At 32.0% G+C, this 14817-nt stretch overlaps 1 protein-coding gene across 1 annotated transcript in view; it reads right to left on the reverse strand.

The window, feature by feature from the left end:
* Rat1 (5'-3' exoribonuclease 2 Rat1) overlaps nucleotides 1-14817 on the reverse strand; it is a 97052-nt gene that overhangs the window by 14621 nt on the left and 67614 nt on the right. Inside the window, exons 26-30 of the mRNA XM_067263905.1 lie at nucleotides 7042-7142; nucleotides 4318-4397; nucleotides 3291-3347; nucleotides 3139-3207; nucleotides 2926-3048 (exon numbers count right to left, since the gene is read on the reverse strand). Of these exons, the coding sequence (XP_067120006.1) occupies nucleotides 2926-3048; nucleotides 3139-3207; nucleotides 3291-3347; nucleotides 4318-4397; nucleotides 7042-7142 (430 nt within the window). The remainder of the gene's footprint in view (nucleotides 1-2925; nucleotides 3049-3138; nucleotides 3208-3290; nucleotides 3348-4317; nucleotides 4398-7041; nucleotides 7143-14817) is intronic.

Here is a 14817-nt window from a genome sequence, read left to right on the forward strand (position 1 = left end):
TCCACAACTAAAAACAATATATAATGCAATTGCAAAGAAAAAAGGAATTAGAATTGCATACAGAAGAAACTCTTCCATATACAGTTTATTGAGAAACGGAAAAGATGCCCATAACCTGAACAGACTTCTGGGAGTATATAGTATCCCTTTGAAAGACGACAGATGGCAGAGGCAATTATTGTACATAGGGTCCACCAAACATCCATTAACCACTAGGGTAAAGGAACATAAATCGGATATCACTCACAATAAATGTACCACAGTATTGTCCATGTATGCAACAAACCCAGACATAACACTGAATTTTAATGAGGCACGGGTTATCCACACCCCCCAACATCAAGAACATCTAAGAACTTTGGAAGCGATGGAAATTTTCAAGACCGATCGCAAATCAACCTGCATCAATTTTAAGGAGGAAATGAAACTCTCAGCAGCTTGGCAATTTTTATTAGAAGATAAATCATAAATTGTTAAACGATACATGTAGTTACTATAGGATGCGCACATCTATTTCCTAACGGTTTAAGAAAATTAAAGTCTGGAACGGCACGCGGTTTCATTACCTATTTGAACTTTAAGAAGCCAAACACATTATTATTTAAAAGCATTCGATTGCTGGAATCCAGTTACAGCAAATTTGGCCTGAAGAAGAGCCCAGGAGGGGCATCGAAAACATTTGCCAATTTATAGATAACTCATGCCAGATATTGGTTATAGAAGGTATATAATTTTGTTAAAATACTGTAATACTCAATTAGCAGCAGAACAAGATAACACAATTAATAAAATAATAATAAATTTTATTGATAATAAACATAAAGAAAATAACAATTTAAATACTGAAAGTGTAGTGTATAGATTCCAGTGCAGTTGTCCAAATCATAAATTTTAGGGAAACAAAAATAAAATTATACCAAAGAATAAAATAACATATACATATGCAATTAAAATTAATCAATCTATGTCAGCAGTTGCAAAACCAAAACACTGCAATAATACTGAACATGAAATTAATAAAAACAATATAAATAATTAAAAAGGAGAAAAATAAGATTAAAAGAAAAATGAGAAAATTAAACAATAAAATAAAATAAATAATGATCGTTTTGGAGTTTGTGTTAGATAGTATAAATTATTGTATAACAATAGGAGTAATAACAGGTGCATTTCATAAAAGTCAAATTACTGTTATGAAAATTTGAAAACAAACTGATAATAAATATTGTAAATTAAATTAGTAATGTGATGTAGATAGGTAATGTCTAAATAATAGTACAGTAGAGTCCCAGAAACTTTACATTTCATGTCATTCAAAAACAAAATAAATGTAATTTTTACATCTATAACTTAAACATGGGATCAAACAAGTTATTGTTCTTTGCCAGCAGCACTTGTTAATATCATCAATTCCATATTGATGCTATTATCAAGTGCTGCTGGCAAAGAACAATAACTCATTTGAACCTTGGTTTAAGTTATTGTAAGTTGGTGTTAACAAAGAATATAACCCCTTTTCCAAGGTGCCACTGCAAGATGTCATGATACAAACATCACTAACTCAGAAGTGTTCACTGAATAGCCAATATTTTTTAAAATTAAAATTTTAACTGCAAATAGAAATAGTCAATAATGGCACATAGTTGATACATATATGAATTTGCACATGTAATATATTTATGAAAATTCCACTATTTAGATTATCATCATAAGTTTCTCTCATTTTACTGTTAACACAGGAGTCTGCAAAACTCATCATTTTCAGTAACTCACCACCAGATGTTTAGAGTCCTACAAACTTGACTTAATGTGATTTGTAGGACTCTAAACATCTTTAAACACTACTGTAATGTTTGTTAATTAAGGAATATAATTTTGTTCAAACAGAAAGAAATTTGTATTATCTTGCAGATGATTAAAGTATATTAAATCTATAAAGTAAGTAATTGTAAAAGTGCCATAACAACAGTTATATTTTGATATGAGTGCAATGTTAATGATTTATAAATTTATGTAAAATAATTCTGAATAAATAAAGGAATTAGCACTATTATGTAAATAAATTACAAAAATGAAAACAGTACAAGCAGTTCCAAACTCATTATACATTTATAAACTGTAATTATTTTATTATTGCAAACTACAATATGTAAAAATATTTTGGATAGTAAAAATTTTTACTACTGTTTATCGATTACAAATACAGTATTATAAATTAAATACTAGTGTTGATGTTTTGGTTTATGTATTGATCCTTAAAAAATTGCTAACTGAAGAGGGATTTTAAATCTGAAATGCATTTTATCAAAAAATTTTTATTGTGTATTCATTTATGAGAAAAAAACAGAGAAAAATAAAAGACGATAAAATTTCATAATTGGTTACTAGCTGGTATGATAAAAATAAATATCTATAAATGAGAGCTTATCAATTTAATAAAAAGATACAAATATTTCAAATAATGATATTTTAAGTACCTTGAATACGCTTATATCTATAATGCCTATTAATTGGGAATAATTCCTGTTAATAATTTAAATGAAGACAGAATTGTAATTTTAAGTTTAAAATGATACTAAATAAAACTTCAAAGACTAAAAAATAATTAAAAATTATATTTTCTTAATATAACTTCTTCATTTAAAAAAAATCTAATTTACAATTCACAGTAAAGTTTTTTTTATTTTTTGAAATTAATTTTTATGCCATATGAAATTTGACTTTTCATAGTAACACTACCTTCACTACAATGTATTTTCAACATTTTAAGTACCGTATTAGGATAAGAGGTATTGATATTCAATGTTAAACTATTTATCATAACAACATTCTAAATGCGAACCTATTAAAGAATTTACCATAATTGTTATGATTTTAATAGAATAATGAAAGTGACTATTTAAACAAATGAAGTAAAATAATTACTTTAAGGCTTTTCTTCCTGATATATCCAGCGATGCTCTCTGATTCGCAGGCGACATGCCTATCTGAGGTCGCCATTCTCGATTACGTTCAAAATCTTCTGGTTTTAAGGTGGGTGGTGGTATTCTAAATAAAAATGCAAATGAAATATTACAATGTATAAAATAATACACAATATATTATGATCAATTTAATTTAATTTTAATATATACATACTTAGCATTTGGTAACAACACAGATTTGAAAATATAATCCTCTTCATAAAGTGGATTTCTAAATCTCATGCTATAACAAATACAAAGAAATAAAGAAATTATACTTTTACAATATTATTGTAAGTTTTTATTTATAAGAATAAAATTATTTACCTTAGAACCATATTATTAGGGATGTCCTCTACATTTTTAATTGGGGAATATACAGTACTGAAATATATTAAAATGTCAAGATTCTAAAATACAAGTAAATTTAATTACGATCTTAGCTTTAAAATGTTCATTATATAAAAATTAAACTTCATTAACTGACACACATTTAAATGTAAAAAAGACATATTTTCAATGTTTCAGAAAAATTCATAAAAAAAATTTATAATGTAGAACTTTGGAAGTCCAACTGTATCATACTAATTACATTAGATGAGAAGGGAATGTATACAAAGAATAAATAAAAGATAAATGTATATAGCATTAAAATAAGATTTTCTAGATAATTTTATAATGAATTATAATTACTTATAATAAAAGATATGATAAAATGATGTATATTTGTTGTTATTTAGAAGGGAAGATGAAATGTAATCTTACAGATCCAAATATATAATATAGTATATAACAATTATTTGATGCTCACAATATACAATGTACATCATGGAATGTTTGCTTAAAAAACTGTTTTGCAAATTAATTATTTCTACTGTCCCAAGACAAAAGATTCCAAGAAAATTTAAATCAAGTTGTGTACTTAGTATTGTACTTTATTAGGTTCCTTTATTGATACTGTATAATATCTAGCATGAAAAACATTCTATAATTACAGAATGTTTTTCATGCTAGATATTGTACGGTATAGATAAAGAATATTAATTGTAATGGCAGCTCCAGTATCATGATGGTACTGACTGGAAGTAGGTCACAACTTCTGATAGTAGGTCTAGGTAAATGCTTTAAAACATGTTATCATTCAGTGACAAGTTACTATCTCAACAATTTGAAATAACTTTCTATTAATTATATTTACCAATCATTAACTTTATATTTTTTTGCCAGTAAATAGGGTATTGCTAACGCATGTCTGTTTTCTATTGTAAGATATTTGTAATATCTTTTAAGTAGTGTAATGACTCAACTTTAGTGTATAATTTACATATAAATTATTTTTTAAATTCAAACTTACTCTCCAGGTCCAACAGCTTTTTCAAATAATAAAATTTTTCCACTCATTCCTTGAAATAACTGAGGCGATAAGTCATATTCCTATTAAAAATATATTTAAGATTTTATTTTTAAAACTTATTAATTATTATAAAAACTATAGATATCGATATAGTTAATATTTAAAATTCTACTCTCCTAATTTATGGCATATAAATTGAAATTACAGTGTATGCTTAATTAAATCAAATTATATCAAATATAAAATGAATTTATATTTATTGTAATTTGAAGAATAATGTATGTATCCCAAAATTATCCTCATAGTAATAAGAATTGCAGTAAGGTCATCATCATGGAACTGGAACAATTCTTGAATATCTTCCTAATCTATTTTAGGGTGCATTTACTTTTGTACTTAATAGTGCTACTTCTGAACACCGGAAGTAAAGTCATTAGCATGTGTATTCGTGCTTACATGTCCAATTCAAAAGTAAACGTGAACACTAACAAGAAATATGGAGGTTTCCTGCAAATAATATTGTCAAAGCTGCTATTTTAAATATTGCGATAGAACTACTTGATTCTGAATCAGACAAGAATGATATTATTGTGGATATAATTGTAGAAAAAATGAAAGAAGAAAAAAGAAAAGTAAGGTCAAATAAAAAAGACAAACTTTTATTGAAGAGACTGTACTTTTTTATAATCCAACCGATTTTAAACAGCACTTAGACTTACAAGAGAATCTTTTGAAAGTCTCCTTTATAAGAACTTATGTAGTTTTGGATTATTATTAATGCTGTTCATTTCTTTACGATTTATTTAATGCTCTGAACAACATTTCTGAAGATTCCAAATGTGTATAAGGTAAACTTCACTTTTAATCATAAACAATGAGCCAAACTTAATTTTTTTCACATCTGTTTATGAAAAGTCATCTAAAGCTATTGAACCTTACACAATAAAAAAATATCATTGTAAACATTTTATACAACAAATAATTGAAATTTATTAACAAAAATACTTTCTGCCATTTATTTTTCCAAAAATAATTCCATTTTCATTACTTTGTACAGAAAGTAATTTTTTCATGGGCGCAGCCATATCGAATTAGCACAAACCTTGACAATGAACTAGATAGCACTCCGAGCTTACCAATTTCACTAAACATGATGTCACATAGCTCTAAAGTATACGCCAATGAGCGTGGCGCTCGGACGAAAGAATACAGGCTGAGCGTGCTGAGAGTAAAATTAGCTCAGAAGTAAATGCACCATCACTTAACTCTAGATCCAATACAAGTTGCATAATTTCTTCTTCAATAATACTGTTAGTTCTGGAGTCAAATTCTTTGGAAATCATTTGCACATTCAGAAATAAATTTTTGCCAAACAGCTCTCACATTAGTAATTACAACAACTTCTTTTCCATTTCATCAATGTTTACAAGAGCATTTTTTATGCTAAAGTTTTCCTAAAACTCTAACAAAGATTTTTCTCCTGTTGTTTTTTCAATTGCCCGGTAAAATGAGGTGTTATGTAGGTAATGCACTTTATATGTTGAAATCATTACTCTGGTCCATAAGCTAAAGTAATGAAGTCATATCACACACTGAAAAATGAACAATATTTTGATTCAAATCATTAGGTTTTGTAGGGTGACCAGGAGCATCATCTAAAATTAACAAAATTATAAATTCAAGATTTATGTAGCAAAATGAATTGTACACTTTTTAAATTTACTTGATCAGAAAATTCATTTTTTGAATCAATTAGTTCAAACTAAGTGATCCAAAAATGTCTGGATGCTCACCCAGTATGTTTTAAAAAGCTGTTAATAAAATGTACAGGTAGAAATCACAAAAAATCGAGTAACTACTCAGGAACTCATGATAAATCTCAATGTATCACAAATATGCATTGTTGAAACCCTTTGTCATCTTGGAATGCCTGCAAAAAATGATTTTTGGGTTCTGCATGCCTTAAGTAAAAAACAAATTGGACTTAATGGAAAAATGTATCACACTGTAAAACTGCAATAACTCAAATTTTAAAACAATAACTGGAATTTTAGTATCAAATCACTAATCATAACAACTCAAAAACTGCATTAATTGAAACTGCAATAACTGGGGTTTCCTGTACTTCACAATTTTAAAATTTACATAAAAAAAAAAAAAAAAAATATTCTGCATCTATAATAATATAGTAACTATCCTTATTTAAATTTTAGTTCAGCAGCTATCACAGGACTTTTCATGATAATTACTGGAAAAATATGTATGTGTACTGAGTTAAAATGTAGTAAATTGGCCATTTCTTTACTTTACAATTTCAATGACTAAGATAATACAATAACTAGATAACAAAGATTTACACTTTAGTAGTTATATTTTTCTTTTGACACTTTCCTGTCTAGTCCTAAAACATTATTTTTCCAATCCAATAAATACTTTAGACAGTTTGTGGATCAAAGGTAGCTAAAACATAACATTCTATACACTCCTTCTAATGCCAGTAACTGAATTAATAGCAAGTTATTATTGTTCAAAGAAACACACATACATCTGTAGAAACTTTTTGAATTTAACAATTTTAAGAAAACATGTCTATAAAACTTATTATTATTTAAATTTATTAATACAGAGCAAATTAAAATAAATTAGTATTTTTAAATAAATGCATGTTTGAATTAGTCATTATTTATAACAAAAAATTTAAATGACAGTAAAACAACGACTTACTGTTTCATAATTTTCACACTCGTAAAAACCCTTCATATAATCATAGCCTAAATGATCTTTACTAGCATATATAACATCATCACCTTGAGTATTTCTTCTTTCTATATACAAAAATTTATATAATAAACAATTTAGTAAATATTTTAAAAATTAATTTTATTAATTAATGCTATTATGCTGTGTTTTTGTATTACACTTATATATACAGAATGAGCCAAAAGTCACTTTCTAAATTTTTCTGACAATAACTTTTCTAAAAATCAATAAAAACACAAACTAAAAATAAATTCTTTGTCAACTTAAGGGTTTTTTTTTTTTTTTTTTTGAGTTAAGTATATAAAATTAGGTCTGGCAAATAATTGTCTCAAAAATATTCACAAGTTCAGGTCCTTTCCATTACTGCCAAATACTTCCGAAACAAATTGTTTATTTATGTGAAAATATTAATAAACACAGAACTTTTGATATTAATGAGTATGTCCTGGATTTATATGTTATGTTTTTCTTGCTGATATAGAGAAAAGTCTAACTTTGATAATTGATTTTCCCATAAATTTCTGAAATGATTTATGCTAATTTTATGTGACATATTTTTCCATACTTCTCATTTTTCTGGAATATCAGCAGCAGTAGAGTAACTGATTGGTAATTACTGTTAAAGTGCAAGTTCTGTATATAAAGTTTTGTTGCTCTAAGAGAGTAACAAAAACAAAATCTTACTGATAGGAATATCTTTACTCAAATGGGTAAAATCTAAAAGTTATATAAGCTTACAAGTAATCTTACAATGCTAAAAGCATTGTAAGATTACTTGTAAGCTTATATAACTTTGTAAAGATTACTTGTAAGCTTTATATAACTAGCATTGTAAGATTCTAATCTTACAATGCTAAAAGCATTGTAAGATTAGAATCTGCAGTGCAAATAGGAAAGAAAGTAATTGTTTTATAAATGAAATAAAGTACTTCACATCTGGAGAAACTACCTTCCCGTACAGTATCTTATTGTAGCTATATGAAAAATTGACTGCACCTCTATATATATAAGTTAGTTGCTTTGTGACATAAAGCCATAATTACAACAGTTACTAACAGTCAGACAGATTTAGAAAGTTAAAGTACCAATCAGAGTTTGAGTTAAAGTATTCCTTCATATTTGAATTTTTTACAACAAATCTTGTGCAATCATTTATTCAAGTCTGAGTTTATTCAAAGTTTTTTGTATTTAATAAATTTACATCAGCTGTTATACTTTCTATATAATACACAGTTTTATTCAGTGCCTTGCTGATTCAATTATAATGCTGAAAGATTCCTTTTCATGTAAGTTGAAATTAAATACAAGAGAATTCCAACACAATATTGTGAAAAATAAGTATATTAAATACACTCATTTATCTATCAATAAAAGCTTAAAATTAAATAATTTATTGATGAAAACTAAAAATATCTGATAATTTGAAAATGATGTAATTGACAAAGCAGCATAAGAATATGAGTGGACTACTGTGTCTGGATAGCTTCCCTTTCCTGAATTCTTTATTCTGGATTAGGGTTATAAACTTTTTCATAAAATAAAATTACTCTTCACTCCGACACCGGGGATGAAATACTAAATACCGAACCTGTTACCGGTGTAATTTGCGTGAAAAAATCTTCTTTCCACAAACGTTTTCGAGCTTTCCAAACAGCTCTTCTTCAGGTAGAGAAAAAAGGTTCCGACGAAATACTTCGAAAAAAGACGAAAAAAGAACGTAGACATTTAAATAAAAACGGAATCTAAAAATAGAATGCAGATGTTTAAACAAAAATTACAGAACTCGCATATCAAACGAACATTAAGGTGGACATGCGCATTCGTGCGCCGATGTTGCTATTTATAGATCGTTGTTTATGAGGGCCTGCCACGCTATAGAAAGATTAATCTCATCCTTCCGATTTATACATGTGGTCCGATGGTTAGCCTTACAGATGGATATAGCTTCCCGCCATTTTAGTTGGTCCAGGTGGGGCGTAGTGTCGATGATGTCAGCTTTGTCGAACTCCGGTTCTATATCGGGATCAGATGCAAAGGTGGTTAGCAGTGGCGTGCCGTGACATTTGATGATAGGGAAGCTGTGTTTCTGTAAGAAGCCGACTTCCAGGGGCAATCAATTAATTGCGTGTCAGTAATGGTCTAGGGTCCATTCGTACATAGGTGGTGGCTGTAGAGACAAAGACGACAAGTATCTGACAAAAACCGTTTATTTTAACATAAAATAAACATACACTATGTACAAAATAGTTTGCTTTAGGACAATCGGCCGTTCGGACGTCCCGAGCGTCGATGTGGTTCTTTGATGGTCGATCGAAGGTGGCTCCGGGAAAGTGGCGTTGACGAGTCCGTAAGGCACGGGGAGGCTTTGTCCGTTGGAGTCGGGGACACGGTCTAAGTCCGAAGTGGTGCGGGTTACAGGTTGGCACAATAGACGAGAAATTGTTTTTTTTTTTTTTTTTTTTTTTGCGCGTTGACACACGGCGTTTTGGTTATTCGGAACGTTAACCGAGTGCCAGGTGTCCTCGATTGTCGGAAATTATATCAATCTCCGTTCTTTCTTTCATCCATTTTGATTGGTCGTTCTCCCTAAATCACGCTTCCCTAGTGGTGGGTCCCTGGTTACTAAACGTAACGAGACTCTTACCTGGAAAGTGAGAAAAGTCAAAATCGAAGATAAATTCGATCTTCCACCGATCATAGAACGATTCCTTCCGCGATTTATGGTTTCTGCCTGGCAGTTTGATATAAACAATGGGTGTCCGACTACAAGCGACTTTTACCTATGTTTTTTTAAACTAATTAATTTTTCTCTAAATTAACCATTTTTTCGCGTCTTTCGTGACGGGTCAGACCTGTCCGGTACATGACATTTCCATAAAAGTTTTAAACAAATACTAGAAATGACAAAAATAAACAATTTATGTATTTTAGTTCTAAAATACAAATAATACATACATAATACAAATTAATACGATAGAAAAACAATGATAGAAAAACTTTTTAAAATTTTTTTTAAACTAATGATATAAACAATGGGTGTCGGCGATTTTTTCCGAAAAGTCGTTAATTACTTTATCATAAAAGTCGCTGGTCGTCGACTCCATCGACGTATTTAAAAGCACTTTTTCTATTGAAAGCAACGCCAGCGATGACAATTTTTCCTCTGACCGAGTGTTCCTGGCCAATGTATGAATTTGCTTCGTGGTCGAAAAACTGCGCTCAGCAAACCCACCGGTAAATGGTACCGTAAACATTAATGATATTAAATCATATAATTATTTTATTACGTCTTTGTTCAGATCGACATTAATTATAATATGTTTTATGTTTAAGAGTTACTTGTCAATATAGTCTGGACACAAATATAATACTGCGATTCTCTACGTAATTTAGATAAATCAAAAAATTTCCCATAAAATTTACATAATTTAAAGAATTAAAACACGCTCGGAAAAATTGTTAATAATTTCAATATTATGAAAAACATCTAAGAGTGATAAAAATTTTAAAGATTTTGTCTGAAAATCTGTCAATATAATTATAATTTTCTTTTAATTATACTGTAATTAAATATAACTTTGCAATAAAACGTACATAATGTACAAATGTACAAAAATGTACATAAAAATAACATTGAATACTTTTTATTTTTTAAATCTTAAACAATTCACTTAGTCAGATAGCTCCCTACCCAGTGGCTAAGAGATAGAATCATTGGAAGCGTTACACGTGTGTAGTTTCCACCAGCTAAACCGGCTGAGGTTGGTGCTCTGTAAAGCGCATGCGCCAATGCCCTTTGGCTGCTTTACACCATTCAGTTATCCTCGCCTTGAAAGCTGTCTCGGAAGCGCTTCCATTCTGCCACTGACATTCGAATATACAATAGCAATCTTATCGTTTTTTTCACATATAGTATAAAATTTTTTAATAAGATACATAATGCAGTTATAACAAAATATTAATTTTAATTAATTCAAAGTATGTTAAAATATGAAAATTTATATTTTAGAAAATACAAGGGAAGGTCATTGGAAGGGGGATGCGGCGCTTCCACCGCTTCCGATGACGGCACGCCACTGGTGGTTAGGGCCGTGGTGTACCGCCCGTGCCAAAGGTCCGCCTGATGTTCTTGCACTCTGGTATTTAAAGATCGCTTGGTTGAGCCGATATATACAAGGCTCTCGTTACATCTGTTATCTTTCAGCGGGATAGAGTACACGCCAGGAAGCCTGCCACGGACTGGACTGCCTTTTTCATTTCTGAGGATGTCGTAGATTGTCGGGCCTCTTCTATAGGCTATTTGTAGTTGTTGTTTTCCAGCGATCTCAGCGTATATCGCTTTAACATATGGGTTAAAGGTGACTGGGAGGCGTGTACGTTCATCCTGGTCAGTGTTGGTCCTCGTACGCGTAGTGGGTGCGTATTGTGAGCGTTGAAGTCGCTCAATTAGACGGTGTGTCAGACCATGGTAACCGTGCTTGGCTGCTATCCTCTTGATATAATTCAATTCGGTGTTGAGGGCTTGCGTGGTGGACGAGTGGGAAAAGGCCCTTTTAATCAAAGTATTAAATGCTGCAGCCTTGTAGGTGAATGGGTCAGATGAACCTACCGGTATGTATATAGGGTCGGCATAAGGTTTACGGTATACCGACGTGACGATGGCGGATCCTTCTACTTTAATGTTTATATCCAAAAAATGGACCTCAGTATTGCTAGATTGTTCCATTTCCAGCGTTAGGCCGTAGGGATTATCGTTAACGGTTTGTACGAAGTTAGAGATGTCAGGTATTGTCCTCCACATGATGAGGATGTCGTCCACATACCTCCTATAGAGTAAGATGTTCGGGAGGAACAGCGGAAGTATTTTTTGTTCCAGTTGCCTAACGACCATTTCGCATAGGTCCCCAGATACTGGGCTACCCATGGGGACTCCTCTTTGTTGTTTGTAGACCTCTCCGTCGAACGCAAAGATAGAATTATAACAGATCAGATGGGCTAAGTCAATGACTTGGTGGTGTAATGCTTGATCTTGAGTCAAATTAAGCAAAATGTCCCTAAGGGAGCAAAAAGCTGGAGGGAGCTCCACCGACGGGTACATAGATTTAAAGTCTAGCACGGTAATATACTGCGGCGTCGAAGGCACAACCCGAAGGAGGTGGAGGAGCTCAACTGGGTTATCGATGGTGTATGGGTAGTCCTTGAGGTGGGGAGAAAGTAGGTTATGAATGGCTTTCTCCAATTTTCTTGTGGGAGCTCTGATTTTATCGACTATTGGACGTAATTGTTGGCCCATTTTGTGTGTTTTGGCAAATGCAAAAAGTCTTGGTGTGTCCGGGGAATCGACCACTACGCCTTGCATTGGCAACGTAGTGGTCGATTCCCCGGACACACCAAGACTTTTTGCATTTGCCAAAACACACAAAATGGGCCAACAATTACGTCCAATAGTCGATAAAATCAGAGCTCCCACAAGAAAATTGGAGAAAGCCATTCATAACCTACTTTCTCCCCACCTCAAGGACTACCCATACACCATCGATAACCCAGTTGAGCTCATCCACCTCCTTCGGGTTGTGCCTTCGACGCCGCAGTATATTACCGTGCTAGACTTTAAATCTATGTACCCGTCGGTGGAGCTCCCTCCAGCTTTTTGCTCCCTTAGGGACATTTTGCTTAATTTGACTCAAGATCAAGCATTACACCACCAAGTCATTGACTTAGCCCATCTGATCTGTTATAATTCTATCTTTGCGTTCGACGGAGAGGTCTACAAACAACAAAGAGGAGTCCCCATGGGTAGCCCAGTATCTGGGGACCTATGCGAAATGGTCGTTAGGCAACTGGAACAAAAAATACTTCCGCTGTTCCTCCCGAACATCTTACTCTATAGGAGGTATGTGGACGACATCCTCATCATGTGGAGGACAATACCTGACATCTCTAACTTCGTACAAACCGTTAACGATAATCCCTACGGCCTAACGCTGGAAATGGAACAATCTAGCAATACTGAGGTCCATTTTTTGGATATAAACATTAAAGTAGAAGGATCCGCCATCGTCACGTCGGTATACCGTAAACCTTATGCCGACCCTATATACATACCGGTAGGTTCATCTGACCCATTCACCTACAAGGCTGCAGCATTTAATACTTTGATTAAAAGGGCCTTTTCCCACTCGTCCACCACGCAAGCCCTCAACACCGAATTGAATTATATCAAGAGGATAGCAGCCAAGCACGGTTACCATGGTCTGACACACCGTCTAATTGAGCGACTTCAACGCTCACAATACGCACCCACTACGCGTACGAGGACCAACACTGACCAGGATGAACGTACACGCCTCCCAGTCACCTTTAACCCATATGTTAAAGCGATATACGCTGAGATCGCTGGAAAACAACAACTACAAATAGCCTATAGAAGAGGCCCGACAATCTACGACATCCTCAGAAATGAAAAAGGCAGTCCAGTCCGTGGCAGGCTTCCTGGCGTGTACTCTATCCCGCTGAAAGATAACAGATGTAACGAGAGCCTTGTATATATCGGCTCAACCAAGCGATCTTTAAATACCAGAGTGCAAGAACATCAGGCGGACCTTCGGCACGGGCGGTACACCACGGCCCTAACCACCTTTGCATCTGATCCCGATATAGAACCGGAGTTCGACAAAGCTGACATCATCGACACTACGCCCCACCTGGACCAACTAAAATGGCGGGAAGCTATATCCATCTGTAAGGCTAACCATCGGACCACATGTATAAATCGGAAGGATGAGATTAATCTTTCTATAGCGTGGCAGGCCCTCATAAACAACGATCTATAAATAGCAACATCGGCGCACGAATGCGCATGTCCACCTTAATGTTCGTTTGATATGCGAGTTCCGTAATTTTTTGTTTAAACATCTGCATTCTATTTTTAGATTCCGTTTTTATTTAAATGTCTACGTTCTTTTTTCGTCTTTTTTCGAAGTATTTCGTCGGAACCTTTTTTCTCTACCTGAAGAAGAGCTGTTTGGAAAGCTCGAAAACGTTTGTGGAAAGAAGATTTTTTCACGCAAATTACACCGGTAACAGGTTCGGTATTTAGTAAACTTTTTCATATCTAAATTTCAGATAATGGAAATGTAAAGATTTATTTGTAGGAAAAAGTAGTAATCAATATTTTTTCATGAAAACCTTCTTCAAAATAAGAAACAAAATGAACTATTTTTGAAGTTTTTAGGTGTAATATGTGCTACCAAACCTCAGAATGAAAAGTGAAATATGAGACCTATAAAAATCCTACAACAGATAATAATAATAGTAATAATAATAATAACAATAACTTCTTTTTCTGAAACATATATCATGCTTTTTTACTACATATTTTAAAATTAACATATAAATCTGGGTGTTAATACTAAGTGTTTATTTTTTAGATGATTATTTTTTTCATAATATTAATTCTATATTATGGAAAAAATATAGTAAAATTATATTGGTTTGTATGTAATTTTTTGCATTCTGATGCAACTCTCTCTGTCAATGCTGACGAAAAAATGACTATTTTTTTCACAGATTGTTGAATTAAAATGAATTGAATAATTTAATATATTCATAAATTATGTATTATTATTTAAATATAAATTAAATCAAACAGTTGTTTTTTCTTTTGAGATAGTCTGTTAAAATTTTTAGTTACAAATGAAATTAATTTGCAAACCTCTTTTATCATTCTTTTATTGCAAA

Source organism: Centruroides vittatus, unplaced genomic scaffold (assembly GCF_030686945.1).
Source record: "Centruroides vittatus isolate TY-2023 unplaced genomic scaffold, ASM3068694v2 contig_18, whole genome shotgun sequence".
NCBI lineage: Eukaryota > Metazoa > Arthropoda > Arachnida > Scorpiones > Buthidae > Centruroides > Centruroides vittatus.